Source organism: Dermacentor albipictus, chromosome 6 (assembly GCF_038994185.2).
Source record: "Dermacentor albipictus isolate Rhodes 1998 colony chromosome 6, USDA_Dalb.pri_finalv2, whole genome shotgun sequence".
NCBI lineage: Eukaryota > Metazoa > Arthropoda > Arachnida > Ixodida > Ixodidae > Dermacentor > Dermacentor albipictus.
In genome coordinates, this window is record NC_091826.1 from 89,822,821 (window position 1) to 89,837,706 (window position 14,886).

General features: G+C 43.8%; 1 protein-coding gene across 1 annotated transcript; it reads right to left on the minus strand.

The window, feature by feature from the left end:
• Positions 1–10,043: 10,043 nt before the first annotated feature.
• LOC135912414 (uncharacterized) lies at positions 10,044–13,276 on the minus strand. The gene is made up of 4 exons (XM_065444871.2): positions 13,123–13,276; positions 12,182–12,347; positions 10,496–10,596; positions 10,044–10,189 (listed from the first exon to the last, which is right to left on the minus strand). The coding sequence occupies exons 1-4, from the start codon at positions 13,274–13,276 to the stop codon at positions 10,044–10,046; spliced, it is 567 nt and encodes a 188-aa protein (XP_065300943.2).
• Between the last annotated feature and the right edge of the window lie 1,610 nt (positions 13,277–14,886).

Below are 14,886 nucleotides of genomic sequence, written 5' to 3' on the forward strand. Positions count from 1 at the left end.
CAGATACAGAAGGAGCAGACAGGACGAGCGCTTTCTGTGTCCGTGTTTCACTTCGCGCTAGAAGCCAAGATCATGTTACCGTACCAACTCGCCCAACTGTCTATCCTTTTGCATTACACTTCTGCGGATTCTCTTTTAGGAATTGGTAGGATAAACCCATTAGCTGGATATAAAACAGACCTGCATTCCCATGTATGTGCTGTTATGAAACAAGGGCAATAAAAATGCAAATGATTAGTAAGCGGTTAATTCATGACATACTGGCAGGCATGAAAATGCATAACACACATGAAAACATTAAAGCCTCCTACAGTATGCCTTCTCAATACATGCAAATAAAGCTACATGCTACCTCAGTACTGCATCCTGCCAGGACACACTTCCTGCAGTACTGCTGAAGTAGTTGGCATATGTTTCTCTCACATGCCGAGCTGCTTGGGCAAAATTACGTGCCTGGGTGCGAGCCACTGGCAACGGTGGCTGTGCTAGCTGCTCACGCCACTGGTCAGACCGTTGGTGCCCAAATACATTGACAGAATCGGCACATGCAGGACCACAGTACGCATCATCATCATCAAGTCGATGTGAGTGAAAACTGAGAGTCCCCCGTTCACTAAAAAAATGCAGCGAAGCGCACTGCGCTACCTCTTCGTCGCCCGCATGTGGTTTCAGTGGCAAGCGATGAGGTGACGCAGCGCTAGTTTTGATCGAATGGGCATTGTACTCACATATATCGCTGACTCAAGTGCAAGTTCGCAAGATTCGCCAAGTGCGTTCCGCGATTTTTTTGTGTGTGCTTATAAAGAAAATTACTAGAAGTCTGCTTCCTGCTGCAGATGGAAAAATTGCGGTATGGCGACGTCGACTCTTCAAAAAATACTACGGCATGGTTCCCCAGCAGTTTGATTTCCTGCTAAGTCTTGTTGGAAGGGACCTGAAAAGGCTTTATTGCATTAGGGAGCCCATTTCATCAGCGGAACGACTGGCCATGACGCTCAGGTAACAATGCCATGTAGTTGTAGTGCAGCCCTGTGTCCCGACACTGGCCGTCTGCTGTAGAATACCATGCAGAATGATCAGTGGCTTCATTTTCAGCCTTTTCACTTACTTCTAGTGGTCCATGAAGCAGTTATTATGATATATGTATATTCCACAATATCAATGCAGGTATTTGTCTTCTGGAGACCTGATTCAAGACATTGCACTCTCCTTCCGAGTGGGCATATCCACTGCGCGCCTGGCTGTCAGAGTCCCATGCAAGGAGCTGTGGCACAGGCTTCAGCCAATATACATGCCCGTATTACATTCATGTGTAAAATTCTGGATGAAACAAGTCATGCTAAACACAGAATTTTCAGTCACATGCCACCATTGCTATGCTTGTACATATTAATGCGCAAGATATGTGGTCACTTTATAAACTAAATTCACATTGTGCAATGATTTCTACAGAGGAGTGTGGTGTGGCTGAGCAGCAAAGTGCAGTGAAGTGCATTGCTGTGCTGCAAAGAGGCGTGCCAGTAGCAGCTTGTTCGTAGTGTTTGGCAGCACTCAGTGATGTCATGCTAGCTAATAGAAATTCAACCGATCATCTCAATACAGGTTAAAAATGGTGTTCGAATGCTTTGCCATTGCAGTTTATCTTAATTTGTGTCCGTGATGCATCATTTATTCTTATAGTCGTGTGTGTTTCCATTACGATTTTTTTTAGAATTTGTTAGGTCAAAATTCGTTATTTGCAAATGAAAACATAACAGGGAGAAATTGGAGTTTATTGCTGTCTGGCAGCTTGATGTCCAAGATTGTCCTCGTAACTATCACAAACAATTAACGCAGGCAATAGTCTTTTTTTGGGTGCAAACATGCAATATCACTTACAGGAGCATATTCTCACGGCTTACATGGTGAACTTATGTGTACTAATTCTCACTGGCAGGCATTTACATTTTTAATAGAAACTGCACAAGACCACAATTTTGGTTATTCTTTTTTTACTTTGTTCTCAGCACTTCATTTAAATAATGAAAAAAAGCACATAGTGTGTGATGCATTTGCTTATCTTACAAAACCTTGTCGAAACATGTCATCTTTTGCATTTGCAGAGTATCTGTGTCCATCCTAGACTTGTCAGGCTTTTCAACCTTCTCTTGTTCTGTTCAGCTGCATCACACTTTGCTCTTGCAGCACAATTAATGGAATACTGATTATCTGCCACCCTTTAGAAATAGGCTAGTTAAAAAAAATGTCCAGTTAAAAGTCACCGTTACCATTCACAGCGCAGAGCAACATCAGCAGTGCATTTGTTTCCTAGCGTACACTGCTGTTTTTACAAGTGTTCAATGCGCGCAAATGCAATGTGATGTGCCATTTTACTCATTTAAATGTGGTTAAAAGGGCAACAAACTTTTATTAACTCAAAGCCTGAAAGAAATAATAACTGAAATATATAATATATCCTGGTTATTGCTTGAGTATTCAGCAAGAAGAATGCATACGTTAGTGCTCATACTTGATGAATGTTAGTAATATATCCCCGTGACTTGCTCACACAAATATAGCAGTTTTTATTACTATTGTAACACCTGGATTTATTTCTGCCATTAACAGAAGTGTGATTCTGGGAGAAAATGTGGTTTAACACAATTTTTATCGAACTAGTTTGGGGTAGAAACATTGGAAATTATCTGGTTTTTCCCAAAAACATAGGACCTTAAGAAAAACGAAAGGCCCTATTTATACTACCGGTCAACATGATATTGAATTACTTTGTACGTGGGGATTACAAGGGAAGATTGCCTTCTTTTTGTTGAAAGCTTGAGATTTTGCTCTCAAACATCATACTGTAGCACACGACTTCCATCATTGAATCTGGTCCAATTAAGCAGTGTCTTATCATGATAGTACTGTAGATATGTTACCGCACTCACTTTCTAAAAAATTAAATTCATTATTTTACAATGAGTTGTACTGTCCTTTACCACTGCACCTCATTTTCCATTTCTGTGCATGATCATTACGTGGCCTCAGAGCAATTTTAGAGTGCATATAATTGGTTTGCAGCCTCTTTCATAACTACAGCGTTTCTGCTTCAATGCATAGTGAATGAGAGTGCAAGAATGTAAAACGCATACCATGGATGGTAACCAACAATAGAGGATCCTCAGGTGTTAGTCGGCGCTCTTATTGTGTTCTCATAACGTCATCTGTAGTGTGTAGTCCAAAAGGAAATGCACACTTAGACATGCAGAAAAGTTGTACACCTTTGCATACATTGTCAGTCCACCGTGTTAGGTTGTTACCTGTCTCATTGAGTAGTAAAAAGAATGCTTGCCGTGCGGATTACCATGTCAAATGCAAAATTACTGGTTTGCTCTGGCACGGAGATGAACACATTGTATTGCTGCTCGTATGAGTGCTGGTGCACACAGTGCAGTGTAACCAAGGACTTCATATTGTTTGCATTTTTGTATCATTTCTGCCAGGATGCATCTGCATGAACTTGCCAAAATGTAGGCTGTACACTAATGGGTTGTGCACTACGAAAACTGTGATATGACAAAACTATTTTTATTTGCTTCTATTCGGAAGCCAGACGCTGCTGTGTGGCTGCGCACTGCTGAGGGGTTCTCTCGCACATGGTAGTTCCCAAACTGCATTGGTGCAGTTGATGGAAAACACATCCACATCAAGCGGCCCAAGAACTCTGGCGCCATGTATTTCAATTATAAGGTAGGTCTAGTATTTGATGATACTTTGGCAGCGTCCTACTGTAGCTGTTTGAATGTTTTGCACAACCATTATGTGCACCTGCAATGCTAGCAGTGTGCAGAATATTACAAGACTGTTTTTATGCAGCAAAGTGACATCCATGCTTTTCTCTTGCCATTCAGACTAATACCTCATTAATACAGGCAGAGGGTAGGGCTTGTGTGGATGAGCACATGTATGCAGGAAGCACAGATACCAAATAGGCATGCTATAGGGCGTATGTGTACTCAACACACCACATATGAGGAGTACTGGTGTTCCCAGTTGCTGCCAAATTTCCAATTGTGATTTGATGTGTTTGTTTCGAAGATGCTTCCGATGTCAGATTTCCTGCATTCATTACAAGGTGCCCTAGTCTCTCTTGGATGCCCATTGGTGCATTGTTTGCCGATGATTCACTTAAGTGCAACAACTTATGCTGCTCTGTTGACTCGCAAGTCCTTGAGGTGCAGTGAGATGTTGTAATACTTCCACATGTTGACTTTGTGGCCATTAAGGACTCCCTTATGAATACAACTTTGTTAGTCATTAGCAACTTATATAATTGGAAGGCTGTCATTATCTCATGAGTGGTAAGGTGCAGCAGTCATGCGTCAAAGCCTTCGCAAGTGTACGAGGACAAGCCGAAGGCTTGTCCTTGTACACATTTTATGGCTCATCACTCCTCTTCCTCGCACGGCACATATACACTGCCCGCCACACTGCCCGCTTCTAGTCACCATCATAGCACTGCACACGAACGAATGCTGTGTTTGAGCTGATGTATGAAGTCTGCCGGGTGGGTCCAACACTTATAACAAGTTTGTCGGGTATGTCCAGTATCTGTCCAACCTCCTGCGTGACTCTTGACCAGCAATAGGGCATCGCTGCCAAAAACAATGCTGTTACCAGCTTGCAGATTGAGCTCAGCGTATACACCCTATATCTGTCCTGCATACCATGGTGAGATCAGGTAAATAATACCTAGCTTGCTAAGCTCCAGACAACAAATTCGTAGGCTGCCTAAAAAAGGTGACGCATTCTTATTTAAACATTGGAAAATATTGAGAAGTTATGTGCGCTTTGTCTTAGCTCAGAAACTGGTTTGTAGCCTTTGTGCAGGAAATGAATCTCCTGAGGAAAAATGAATTAGTCACCACTTAACTCCAATAATGTAAACCTTAAATTTGAAGAGAATGCACATATTGAGCCATTTCAGAGTGTCAGGTTTTGTATGAATAGCAGACTATTCAAATAATTAGTGTTCATCATTTCAAATACTTGCACAGCCCTATCTACAAGCCATCTAGAAACAACGTGAAAGCTTTGTCACAAATTACGCAATGTACAATTCAAGAATGGTGTATGTTGTTCTTAAATGGACTATTTTTTCAGGGCACATACTCCATCGTCCTCCTTGCCATAGTCGATAGTGACTACAAGTTTTTGGTCATGGATATTGGCGCCTATGGCAAGCAGAGCGATGGAGGAGTCCTCCACCAGTCGCAGTTTGGGCAGCGCTTGGAGCAAGCCCAGTTGCAGCTGCCAAGAAGCTTGGCCTTGCCAAACACCATGCAGCAAGCTCCGTGTGTGTTTGTCGGGGACGAGGCTTTCCAGCTCCGGCCAGACTTCCTAAGGCCATACCCTGGACGATAGCTCGAAGACAGGAAACGGATCTTCAACTACCGCCTGAGCAGAGCAAGGTGAAGCTCTCTCAAAGCCTCATCCTTGTATCCTTCTCACAAAAGGACCCACAAACCCTTTTGAGATAAGGGTGCACGAGGCTTCCTACTGGAGCTTGGCCTTTAATGTTGTCACCATGTCTCACTGTCACTAAGAGACATATAACAGAAGCTGCCATGCACCTATAAGTGCCATTTTGTCTATGTAGAGACAAAAATGAACTCCTCAGTTTTGCATTTCCAATCCTAAATACACACAAAAGGGAAGCATTCAATCAGTTTAAATTGATAAAGCACTTAGCGAGAGTGCTATCATGTGCCACTGAGTGCATCATCCTTGTGATGAAGATGGAGGAGTTAAAGGTGTTCACAGAAGCTCGTGTGACAGGGCTATTACCTGTTTTACCCTAGACACAAACTTACTAGTACTTCTTGGAAAAGATAAAACTTCATGCAGTAAGACGCCCATTATGCAAATGAATATTTTCCTTAAATGTAGCGATAACAGTGCAGGTGTCTTGCCATGCCTAACAGCACGAGAACTTTCTATCATAAATGAACTTTTTGTGCAGATGAAAGGATAAATGCGTGAACTTTTATCCATTTCCCAACTATTAATTTCACTACTGGCTTCTCAGATTTCATACTTTTTGAGACCTACAGTCATGAGACCAGCAGGTGCGACAAATTTTTCTGACTTCTGCTCCGTGTTAAACGTTGTTTCTTGCCTCTTCTGTACCACGAAAGCCTTGTCTAGCAGTATCACAAAGATGTCTAAGCAATAATTCTAAGGACTGAAGAGGCAATGCGTTTCTTTCATCACGCAGGAGGTGCGCAGAGAACGCCTTCGGAATCCTCGTGACACGCTGGAGGATTCTTGAAAGGACAATGGCGGAAGATCCCAAGAATGCCGAAGAGGCCGTCAAAGCCCTTTGTGTGCTGCACAATTTCCTGATGCACAGGCGCACAGAGGGTGATGATGCGTACTGTGGTCCTGCATGTACCGATTCTGTCAATGTATTCGGGCACCAACGGTCTGGCCAGTGGCGTGAGCAGCTAACACAGCCACCGTTGCCAGTGGCTCGCACCCAGGCACGTAATTTTGCCCAAGCAGCTCGGCATGTGAGAGAAACATATGCCAACTACTTCAGCAGTACTGCAGGAAGTGTGTCCTGGCAGGATGCAGTACTGAGGTAGCATGTAGCTTTATTTGCATGTATTGAGAAGGCATACTGTAGGAGGCTTTAATGTTTTCATGTGTGTTATGCATTTTCATGCCTGCCAACCTGGCGAGATCAAAAGTCGGGAGACTTTTCATTTGCGACAACGGGGGGGGGGGGGCATTCAGAGTTTCCACGTCTGGGGGAGGGGGGCTCGTTGAAACTGCCACTCAGTGTTCCACGAGTCCTTTTGCAGAAACCTTGCAGTAGCAGACTTTGCTTGGTTCAAAAATTTTTCGGAGTAGCCTGCTCATAGCAAGGTCCAGAGTGATGGCCTTTCACTAGCAGCAGGTTTTGGAGGGTTGTGTTGCACATTGATGAGCGGAATTCCGTCCTTGTTTTTCGCACCGTACTAGAAACCCTCTCACACTCTGCGTTGCTATGCGCTATCACGAGTAAACCCAGCATCATTTTGGCAACTCGGTGAAACATCTGTTTTCCGTCAGTGTTTTTCATTTTTCGAACCATACACCACTGCACGTCCCACATTTCTTCATTCAGAATGTCCTCTGGAAAACTGTACGCCTGTAGTGTTGCAAACTCAGGTCAGCAGGTTCACTAGAATCTCGGTGCAGCAGCTGAGGGAAACTCTGAATAAAATAACGAAGGCTTGAGAGCAACTCCTCTGAAATAAATTTTAGGTTGGCCACTTCCGTATTCTTCAGAGTTGTCTTTTCAAGTGGGAATTTGTGCCTCATGTAATCGCACACAGTGGTAAAGTAAGAGCGAACACAAGTGAAAAATTGTGTCTGATCATGTGAACAAAGTTTCTCTACTGATGCTGCTGTATGACAACGAATGACCAGATCACTGTCAGCCTTCTGATTGTGGATATCTTGATATAGAACTTCAAGCGGAAAAGGCGCACCCTTTACAGCAGTTGGCAAGACAAACCTTGTCAAAAGCTCAGTGAGGAGTTGGAGCAGAACCGAGTGCAGAATATGTATTTGAGGTGCCTGTGATTGTAGCTCGCAATTGGCTTTCTCAAAAAGCGAGATCACACCAAAAAAAAGAAGTCTGAAAGCCACGTAAATGTCAGAGGTAAAAAATGAAGCAGCCTTTCTTCACGAGTGGGAACAGCTTCTTGTCTTGCAGACTCTCTTAACACTTTGGCTCTTTTTGTAGCTGGGGCATCCTTTTCTCTGTTGGTGTTTTACGCTTGCGACTGGCTTCGTCATACTTTGCACCTCGTGATGTTTCAGGCCTACGAGGATGGGCACTGTTCTTTGATTTGATTTCATTTAAGAAAAAGCTAACCGGAGGTTGCGACCAGTCAAGAATTCTTGTCTAGTGACAACCAACGAGTCGGTACATGCTTCAAAGCTTTGCGCATTTTTACATTGTGCATTTCTTGAAATTCAGACAGCTTGACATTGCGTTTACAGCTTTTCTACAAGTAATAAAAGATATCCACAAAAACCTCATCAAACTTAGCCGGCAAGGACGCGGCTCCTTTCTCGGCAGCAAGGTTAATTAGATGGCACGGGCAGCCAATAATAACCAAGTTTTCTTGTGCCTCCTTTAAGACTGCGGTGACGCCATTTTTTTTCTCTCTAACATAATGTTTGCGTTGTCAGCACAAAACGCAATGCAGTTTGACACGGGAACGTCAAAGGTCTCCATTGCCTTCAACACGAGGTTCCCAATTTTTTTCTTACAATCACCTCCCCGTGGAGTTCCTCAATGCTGAGTAACCTACTTTCAGTGCGCGAGCATTCATCGACATAGTACGTCACCTCAATAGCTGTGCAGTAGTGTCGTTTCCGTCAACCGTAACAGCAAAAGCACGGTGCTTGAAGGTTGGTCTCCAGCATCTTGCTCTGCAGCTCTGATGCCATTTCTCCTACTATTGCACTTGCCTTCGTACGTCCACATCCATAATGCTTTGACTCGTCGCATTTCAGAACGGAGTCAAGGTTCACACAGTGTCTTCTTCCATATTCTGGTATAGACAGAGTACCTTCGTTAGTATATGCTCCGTCATTGGTGTTTCTTTTTTCCATAGTGTCTGTTGCAGCATGTCATTAGTTGACCACTTCTGCATATTCTTCCCTGCTAGTGTTCAGGATTTCCTCATGCTGAAGTGATTCTGAAGTGCCAAATACCAAATCATCCGCGTAGCTTTCGTTGGGCTGTGTAGCTAATAGGAGAAAAAGACTAGTCATCTTGAGCTCCTCGAGCCAAGAAAGGCTTTATTCTTGGTCAGTACTTCCTCAAACCACAAGCGAAGCACATCCCTGTCGTCTTCCTTGATGGATATCTGAAGGAATGCCTTTTGCACATTTGCTGTAAGGCCAAATACGTACAAACGAAGCCTGATGGCTACTTCATTTCAAGTTGACGTTGAGTATGGACAACTCCGACTTCGTCCCCTTTAACTGGCAATGCAGGACACGGTGTGATTGAAAGGTCGAAGTGTCTGGATTGAATCGTCTCATTCACCTTGTTAATCATCCTTGTGCTTTATGCTCAGCGAAAAGTCCACTCGTTCTTGATGCGCTCCACGACAATCTGACTGCAAATGTCTCTGCCAGACGAAGCCGCAGTTGCAAAGGCACCGGCTGGCTTTCTGGGTCGTTTAGCACCAGAAATACGATGCGAGAAAAGACAGTTTGCGGGGTTTATTGGCACAGAGCGCCAAGCCATCCAAAGATGGCAAAAGCATCATTGCAAGACTTATGTTCGCATCCTGCCGATCGCGCGCCCATCCCACTTTCGTCCTCTTCTATGCGCGAGCACAATTTTCAACAGAGGCTGCAGCATTTCCCTTACGGCATATGACTCATTTTGTAGCTGGAAATAAATTATTTTACAAGCCAAACAGTTTCTGGCTATTTTTATCTTCACAAAATATCGTGAGTGCAGCGACTTGCTTTTTTAAATCTCGCTGGCTTTAAATGCAGAAGGAAAACACTGCAACAAAAACCTGGATTGGATATTCCTGAATTACATCTACAATGTAACACTCGTGATCCAAAAGTGAATGCTAATATTTCACGGGGCATATTAAGTGGAATGTAACGTCAAGCAATATGCCTTTTCATATATCCAGCTGCGGATTACTGCCTTTTTAAAAATTCTTGGCTAAAGTTACGTGAAATACTAGGTATACTTTTGTTGCATTTCACATAATAGATGCGCTTGCTTGAATCTATTTACTTCCTATAGTTCTACATGTAACCTATATATGTGTTTCCCATGCTGCTAAAATTCATAATGGGTATGGCAGGTGGAATGAATAAGTAATGCATACATTATGGCCTTCATACTGAGGTTACAATGAAGCTCTACTGTTTTAATTACCTATATCGACCCAATGTGTCTAGCACATGAAAGTTGTGGACAGATTCGGGCACACAAGAGTTTTTTTACATGCATTTATTCAGCTTGTGCACTAATTGGTTTCCGCATCACGCAAAGCTGCCCGCACTGCGGGACTGAGCGTTGTCGGGATGACTCCCGCTTGGTAGTGCAGGAGCACTGCCAGCAGGTGCACCTTGCACTGTCCCCTTAGGTGCGCTGGCACACTGTCCATGTCGTCTGCCAGTGAGCGCAGAAATTGCTCGCTTCTGCCCAGTTTTTCTTCCTGCAGCTGGGCATCCACTCTAGATAGCATAGCGTCTGTTTGTGATTTCCTCTTGTGCCTCTTTGTTTGAAAAGTTGTGCGTGTAATAGTGGATGCAGCTTTGTGTGTTCGTGTTGGGGAGTGTGATGAAAGGGAGGAAGGCTGTGTAGATTGAGCGGGGTCATGGGGCGAAATGTTTGAAAGAGGTGTTGATGATCGTGTTTGTGTTATGTCTTCCTCATGTGGGAGTTCAATGTCTGTTGTATCTTCACTGCTGGCACCTTGGTGGGGCAGCATTGAACCAAACAGCGCTGCCGGGTCATCTTCGGTATCCCTAAGGACCTCGTCCAGTGAGTTGGGAACATCCAGGTTGCTTGTTGTTCTAAGTGTGGAAAGAGAAGTGGATTAAATTGTTGTTTCGGCGTCACATAGAGCCAAGAAGGGGCAAACGGGCATAAGAATATTCCGTAACGTCAACATGAGTAAGTTTTTGCTATCCAAGTAGAGAGTTGGGACTTTCAAACATGAAGTGCAGTACAATAACTACTGCTTGAACAACGCAAGCATCCATTCATACACACAATGTTTGCTTAATGGAAAGTTCAAGTACCTGTTTTCTGGCCAACTTGACGACCAGAAATTGTCAGCTATTCCTACAGTGTCTGCTTTCCATTTTTTTCTGCTGCCTGCTGGGGAAATTTCTGCTGATCACTTGTATATTTTTGTTGTGTTCTGATGCACAATGTCATTTAAAAGCAGAACAAAAAACATTTTTTGATTACCTGTGTGTACTGGAAGCATTCAAAGGCAGTCACTGCTTCTCGCAATGAAAACGACGCAACACACCAAGACAGGTGAAAGGAAAGAGCATCATTTGCAACTAACTTTACTCCATGAAAACATCGCAATGTATAGCCACGCCTTACATGCGCAGCAAGGATCCACGCATCATACCACCATAAATCTGTCAATATCAGACGTGCTAGTTTGAAAAGCACCTGAAGAATTCAAGCTCAGCACTGTGCAACACTTCTGACGTGTCGCTAAGACAGATCTTTTTTTTTATCTAGTATGCCTCCAACATTTCTCATGCCAGCACCTCGTTGCTTCTGCCAATAATGGCGATCCTTTTAAATCTTGCCTTACAATGACAGGATTCACAGTGCACAGGTAAATGTCCTGAGTGGTTATTCTTAACGGAAAGTTCATGTTGTAGAGTTTTGATGCTAACATATCGCCCCGTTTGGCCGATGTAAACCTTGCCGCAGCTGAGTGGAATTTCGTCAACCACACCCGCCGCACAGGTGACTTGGGGCCTTGCATGCCTCTTACCACATATAGATGGCTCGAGTACTTTTGAAATCCGTGGTTACAGACCCAACAAATTCCTTTGAGCAGAGAAGACCAGAGATACCTTGTACCAATTAGCTACATTCTCCAGGTCATGCGCAACTTTACGTACGTAAGGTACTATTGACCTTTTTTCCATTCAATGCCGTTCCTTCTTTTTTCCTTTCAATTTTTGAAGGAATGTTTCAGCTACTGCACCTATGATGGAGCAAAGATACCCGGCTGAGTAAAGCCAGTTGACCTGTCAGAGCTTTCTGCCATCCTGTGAGGGCAAGATTTCACTAGTGCTCCTTCCAAAACCACAGAGGCAATACCTCTCTTAATGACTGTTTAGTGGGCCACATCATAGGGTATGAACTCTTTACATGATCGAGGAATAGTAGACGCTCTTTCCTTTCACCCGGCTTCCTTTGTTTGTTGCATCATTTTCGTTGCTAAGAAGCATGCACCAACTAGCCCAACGACAAGTGTTATTAACAACGACTGCTGTGGCTTCACAAATTTTAACAGTGTATATTTTGCTCACTCGCATGTTGAACAACAGTATACATTGGTATTCTGCATTCAAAACCCCTTGCAAGATAGTGTTTCATGCAGAACAGGAATTTAAAACATACGGGCGTGGTTCTACAATGTCCCTCAGGAAGAGCTTGAGGTCGAAGTACTTCCACTTTGAAACAGGTTCTCCTGCTCCTACTCCGCTCTTCTTGGCCAACTCTTTTATCTTCTTGGCGAATGTGTCGCGCAGATTCCGCCAGCGGCGCACAATCAGGTCGATGTTCTCTGAAAAAGTTCACAACCGCATATGATTTGAGTGCCGCAGCTATCAATAAATTTCGCATTAATTCTGCACACGGAATAAATCAAGTTCGAAGATTTTGAGTACAAAACTTGGATCAATTTAAAGAACAATGCGGAAATTGCGGCCACATGAAGCATGCTCTTTTGTTAGGTGTACATATAATAGGTAACACTATCACGTACTAGCGCACTTACGAATGAGCGCGGCCGAAAACTTCGCGAACGGAGCCTTCTGAAAGACTGTGCCCGGCTGCACACATGCATGCCATTCACGCTAGAATCCCAGATATTGCTTATCCTGTTTCGTTCCGTTTTTCACAGTCGCGTCGCATGCAGCTGGCTTCTTGTCAAAAACATTACGCGCGCGCAGCATTCAGCCGTCCCAAGCAAAGAAGGCCGGTAAATGCGTTCATCTCCAAACAAGCAGCCCGGACGCATGCAACCGTGTCACGCACGTGCAACATCTTGCGTGCTCACTGATCGAAATGTATATCTTTTTCTCGCTCTTTCGTATACCGCGTGTGGTATACGAAAGAGGTGGTTCGACGTACACCAAGCAATGAAACAACCGCTCCCGTGACTTCAACAACACCAGTCGGAACCTTGCCGCATGAGGAAGCTAACGATTTGAATTAAACAAATCGCGTGTTTTGCTTGCACTAGACAACATGGTACACTAATACAGTGAAAACAAATAAATGCGCCATGTAACGCAGTGCGCGAGGACACTGCGCTCAAAAATCACTCGGCTACATACCTAGCGACACGATGAGGCCTAGCGCTTGCGCTATCCTTTTCCAGGCGTTGAGCCAGGCGCCGTTCTTTCGATACACTTCCGTTCTCTTGTCCAACACAGCTGGTTCGCATTGAACCAGCGATATGAGTAACTCGTTCGATATTGTTGAGGTCATCTCAGCTGGGTGCGCGCAGAACACAAAGTTCATTCACTCGTTAACCCTGCTATGGCTATAGGTGTTCTTTGCTATGGCCGTCTTCCCGATCCCAGGTGGCTACGCCACGCCACCCGCGCTGTCATTGGCTGTCGCCTTCCGACGTTCCGGCTGTCGGACGATGAAAAACTGGCCCGGCAGTCGCATGCGAAACGTGGGATAGAGCTTTCCGACGCGGCGAAAGCAGCCGGATATGACGTCGTTCCGGCGCGCCGCACGTCGGATCGGACGCAAAATCGGACCGTGTGTCTCCTGCTTAAGGACGCATGAAGGTAGCTTTGGAGCTACCTTATCCTTAGGAAGCACCAAGGAAGCCTTCGCCGAGGGCCCCTCAGTAAAAAAGCTTTCACAGCCTCACCGCAACGAAGGCTTCCTTACTGACGTAAAGAAGATTTAATTGTTTGGCCCTAAGCACCACTTTCTCATCTTTTTCACCAGTGTTCTTCTTTTTACAATATTGTACAAATCGTCACTGCGATCATTAAATACCGTTGGGACATAATAGCTCCTCATTTTTTTCCATAGTTTGTGAAAACTCTTGGCTTAACGTATCGGTCTGTTTTCCTTACTGTCACTTCTTTGTGGACAGCTACCCTGAAATCTCTTGAAAAATAGTGTCGAAGAACCAATGAAAACCGAAACATTTCGCTTACCTTGAGTATGCCAAGTTTAGAGTATTTTTCTTTTGCAGAAGCCATGTGTAAGGCTGTTCCATAAGATATACTAATACTATTCGTTTGTTAAGCTTATTATCGTTTGCCTTTTGTATTCTGAGCATGTACCATATAAAGTTCTTCCATAGCGCAAAACAGACTCTACTAATGCTTTGCATATTGTAATTCTTAGATTTAGAGGACGTTTCCCACGCAAATTATAAATTAAAGCTGTCATAGTTCGTAACCTCTTGTGCAAGTGTTCCACATGATTATTCCAAGTTAGGTGTTCATCCACAAAAAGGCATAAGTGTTTTACCACTGAATCACTCTGCAGGGGCACACATTCACAAGTGCCGCAGATACATTTGTGCAAGTATAAGGGTCGGTCGAGGCTTACATGTTTATGTGGATTTCTGAAACAAAAATTTGGTTTTATGAGGATTCACGAAAATAGCCTTCCTCAAACAACTCCATGATTTTATGTACACTTTCTTGCAGGCGCGTGCATCCTCTCTCATATTCGGCGGCACCTAGAATAAGCGCGGTGTCTTCTGCATATTGGAATATTTTGGAGTTCAGTTGTAAATTGCCCAAGTCAGTGACATAAATATTAAAAAGTATTGGTCCCAAAGTGCTACCTTTCGGTACACCGTATTTTATTTCTGTATAGCTGCTGTATTCATTCTCAATTCTAACGCACTGTAATCGACTGGAAAAGTAGTTAGCAAAGAACCTGTTAAACGGACCTCTAAAGCCAAAACTATGAAGCCTGCTTATCATTAGAGCGTGGTCTACAGTATCGAATGCCTTGGTCAGGTGCATGAAAATTGCTAAAGCGACACGGTTGTTTTCAATGAGATTATGAACCTAATCAGAAAATTCTTCCAGGAGTGCGATTGTGTATCGCTTTCTTGT